This window comes from Apaloderma vittatum, unplaced genomic scaffold (genome assembly GCF_000703405.1).
Source record: "Apaloderma vittatum isolate BGI_N311 unplaced genomic scaffold, ASM70340v1 scaffold5240, whole genome shotgun sequence".
Classification (NCBI taxonomy): Eukaryota; Metazoa; Chordata; class Aves; order Trogoniformes; family Trogonidae; genus Apaloderma; species Apaloderma vittatum.
Genome location: NW_009692746.1, coordinates 10,924 through 15,015, shown reverse-complemented (window position 1 = coordinate 15,015; position 4,092 = coordinate 10,924). Strand labels below are relative to the sequence as shown.

The following is a 4,092-nucleotide window of genomic DNA, read 5'->3' as shown; positions in this document are numbered from 1 at the left end:
TTCGCGTCACGTCCCACGGCACTCACCACCAAACGAACGAGCAGGCACTCCCTTCCCACACAACTTAAAAGAAAAAAAACCAAAAAACCAAACAAGAAAAACCCCACAACGAGAACAGGTCCCTGGCTTTGACTTCGAGATAACAAAAAGCAACGCTTCTTCCTCACTTTAGAAAAGGAACCCCCGCTGTCACCCAGACATGGAGCTTCCCCCTCTTCCAGCCAGAAGGGGCCACGCTCTCGCCGAAAACCAGCTCCCCGCGAGTTGTTCTGTTTCTCAAGCACATCACAACTGCGTTTGTCCTCAGGAAGACTCCAGAGCAACCAGCCGGCCACAAGCGGCGCTGCGGGAAGCTCCACACGCATGGCGCTTGTTGGTTTGTCTTAATTTTTTTCTTTGACAGCCACAGTTTTTTTCCTCTCTGGTAACTAAAAGGATCAAGCCCCAGAACTGATGCAACAGCATCAGCTCATCGGAACACGTGGTAGTAATTTCGGAACTTTCTGAACGTGCTCCCTCTGAGGTGGAGCCTCTTCAAGCCTCCTCCAAAGTCTGGAGCCCAAACGTGTGTTTTGTCTGAAGGCAGCTGTCAAACACGCCAAAGGTCGAGCTGCCTTACGGGAATCGTTACACTAAGTACTACGGTACCTATTTCGAGGGGCGGGGGGAAAAAAAGAGGAGGAAAATCAGCAGTTCTCCAGTTTCTTCACGTAACGGGGATGCCAAGCGCTGAGCAATGCCCTCCGATAATCAGAGAGGTGAACACCCAGCCTGGAGCTGAGCCCCCTCGCACCAGCTGTGTGGAACACACCTGGCTGGCTCCTACCGCCGGAGGACACCCGTCCCAGGACGGAGGGACCCAGAGCAGCACGTTCAACCTGCTCCCACCGAGGCGACGACGCTCCCGTCTCTCCCGAGAGGGGACAACACGGCAGCTGGGATGACCTTGGTCCGGTCGCAATGGTCCACGTCGCAAGTTTTTTCCCCAGAGCACAACACAAGAGGCAGGAGGAGGATGCTGGTTTCACATTTCTCTTGTCCCCGTTTGCCTTTATGAAGGATGAATCCATAAAAACCTTTGGCTGTTCCCTCCCCCAACCCCAATCCCAAATACTGCCTGGCGTGGTTCACAGGCACGAATTTAATGAGCGGCTGTTGGGTCTGTCCTCCAGCGCCACGGGCGCTCCCTTCCCCTCCTGGCTGATCGTTTGGGGTTCCATGCACACCAAGGAAGTGGTTTGATCCTGGTATGTCAGGCTGTGGTCTCCTGGGTCGCAGTAAACGGGGGGGGTTTATCGTATCCTGGTGAAGAGGTTGAGAACGGATACGGATTCCTGATAAAAGAAAAGCCAGGGCAGGCGTTAAGGCACGCGGCTGCTGAGTTTTGGTAAAGAAACAGCTGCTGATCTGGGGAGGTATCTCTAGCTCGGGGCATGATCTGAGCTCGCCATCCCAAGTCCAGCATCATAAATCTTCCTGTGGGGTGTTTTTTTCCCACCTGATAACACAGAACTTGGCCAGGCAAGCGTCCCATTCCCACAGCTTGGCAGGAACCTGGACCCCAGAGCCACCACAACCCAGACAAAAGCCATCAGTGAGCAACGCCGGCTCCCCGCAGCTCGTTCCTTACGATCTCTCCTCCGCCAAACACCCAGAAAAACTCTCCGAGCAGCTGGCACGACCCGCTTTTGGTGATGGCCAGCTGTCAGCGGCAGGACCCACGATCCCGTCTCCACCCAAGCCACCACTTGCAGCAGTTTCGCTCGGAGCTCGGGGTAACTGCCTCCGAGGACGGGGTCAGCTCACAGCAGCAGGGCCGCTGCGGGGCTCAGGGCGAGCTCCCTGAAGGGCAGCCCTGCGCCAGCCAGGAGAAGGATGTTCCGACACGCAGCCTCGGGCACACAGAAGCAACTTGTTATCTCACCTGATGGCTACAAATGTCCCAGCAAAGCTGAACCCTGCACTGCGCCCAGCCCTTGAGCTGCAGGACCCCGCAGAAGATCAGAGGCAAGGCAGCGGAACGGAGCAAACGCAACGTCCTCGCAACGCAGCCTTACCTTTGTCGAGCGAGTTTTACTGAAGACGTTCCAGAAGCGCAAGGTTTCATCTCCGGCTCCTGTAACTATGGCCTCCCCGTCAGGGGACATCGCCTGAGGCCAAGAGAAAGCAGCCGTCAGCACCTGTTACACGTCTGAGGTTGCAAACAAACCTCACTGGAAGGCACAAGAGAGATTCACCTTTCCTTCCTCCTTGGCTGATGGCAAGAAACCAAACAACTACCTCTGCGTTCACAGGCCTCACCCAGTCTCAGTAGGTGCCAGTTCAAGCACTTGCACCTTATTTATGCAGCTACGGAACATACGGGCAGAATTATCATGAAAAAGATTCTTGTGCTGAGAAAGCCAAGCCTTTTGTAACTGAGGCTATTCCTCCCCAGATGATGAACCTGCGTTAAGGCAGGAAGCGCCATACGATTGGCATCTGCCAGCTCTGTTAGTCACACGTGTTGGGATCTACCTCCCAAAACAGCACCAGCCTGTTTATCAGCTCTTGTTAGGAACCTGCTGAAAGGCCTCCGTGCCAGTAGCACAGCAGGGACAGATCAAGGTGGATTAACTGCACACCGAGCTTTTTAAAGACAAATCAGGAGGGCAGCAAATCCTTCCCCTGCTGGCAGTCACCAGCGAGAAAGCATTCGGGTCTTAAGGGAAGAAGAAGAGATGCTCGTGCTTCCTCAGAAGAGTTTTGGCAGGCTCTGCTGTTCATTAGTAAAGCCTCGCATTTCCATAGCGGCAAAATCAAAGCATCCCTCGCAGGCGAGAAAACCAGATACAGAGTTTTTCATTGCCTGTAGGGCAGCATTCAAATCCCCGCCCGGGCTACAGGCAGCTTTCAGTGCCGCCGGCGCCGCGGCCTCGGGTCTCTTCTCAGCACACGCGCAGCCAGAGAAGCAGCCAGAGGAGTTTCCCGAGACGTGGCCGTCACTTACCAGATATAAGACTCGGTACGAGTGCCCCGTTAGCTTTGCTACTTGAGTTAACGACGGGTATTTCCAGACGAGGATCTGGTTCTGGGAGTATCCGTGGGTACTCACCTGGAAGGGGAAGGGGGAAACGTGCATCACGGTGTCCCAGCACAAGCCAGCTTGGCCGCGGGACGGCACAGGGAGGGACTTACGAGCTCGTTGGCGTGTTTCGACCAGGCCAGGTTGCACACTTGCGACCCGGTGTCGATGCACTGCAAAGGCTGCCCGGTGAGCGTGTTCCAGAAGCGAATGCAGCGGTCGGCCGTCCCCCCGCCGGAGGCGAGGAGCCCGTGCTGATGGGGAGACCAGGCGATGGCTTTTACCGCCGCGAGATGCTCCGTGTATTGTTGGACGGGGCTCAGGCTGGAGTGATTCCAGACAAGGAGCTGCCAGAAAGGAGAGACGGGATCAAACTCGCGCCGCAGTCACGCGTCCGCGACACCCACGAGCCACGATGTTGCACCAAGACAGAGGAGGGCAGTTGGGTGACGGAGATGATTTCCCACTGCTCTGCCCAAGCACGTGCGCCTCCACTCTGCGCTCGCGGCCCCGAAGCCATTCCCGCTGTTCCAGAAGGCATTTAGGAAAACCGCTCGGGTTCATCAGAAGTTATCCAGAGCGGGAGGAACTCGGTACCACCACAGCGTCACAGACACTGGGCAAACCCACCACCCAGCGCCCGGCCTCGGAGGGCTCTGAGCGCCGCTTCTCCGTAACAGATGCTGCTTCCATATGGTGCTTGGTGAACTACAAGGCACCGTGAGAGGTATCAGACCTTACACGGCTCTAAACCCAGTTTCCTTCTCCGTACATAAACATTACTACAACTAACTCAACTATACGCTACCCCAACAAAGTCAGCAAGTACAGCTCAGCAGCGGCTTTGTCGAACTCAGAGCCCCAAGCCAAGCTATAGATTTAATTAGCCAAACACACAAGCAAAATTAAATTCTCCTCTTTAATTTTATTAGGGAGAGGAGAGCGAGTAGAAGCTCCGTCTGATTTACATTTGGACCCGGTCCAACAACTGAAACCAAAGCCCCCTTCGGAGAGGCTGAGCATCCTTA

The 4,092-nt window shown here is 55.3% G+C and overlaps 1 protein-coding gene across 2 annotated transcripts in view; it reads right to left on the bottom strand.

Annotated features, from left to right (window-relative positions):
• Positions 1-1,292: 1,292 nt before the first annotated feature.
• FZR1 (fizzy/cell division cycle 20 related 1 (Drosophila)) overlaps positions 1,293-4,092 on the bottom strand; it is a 6,826-nt gene continuing 4,026 nt past the window's right edge. For both annotated transcript variants that reach the window (XM_009865770.1, XM_009865842.1), the window contains 4 exons: positions 3,178-3,411; positions 2,990-3,094; positions 2,058-2,150; positions 1,293-1,334 (listed from right to left, as the gene is read on the bottom strand). In XM_009865770.1, coding sequence (XP_009864072.1) covers positions 1,293-1,334; positions 2,058-2,150; positions 2,990-3,094; positions 3,178-3,411 — 474 coding nt within the window. The remainder of the gene's footprint in view (positions 1,335-2,057; positions 2,151-2,989; positions 3,095-3,177; positions 3,412-4,092) is intronic.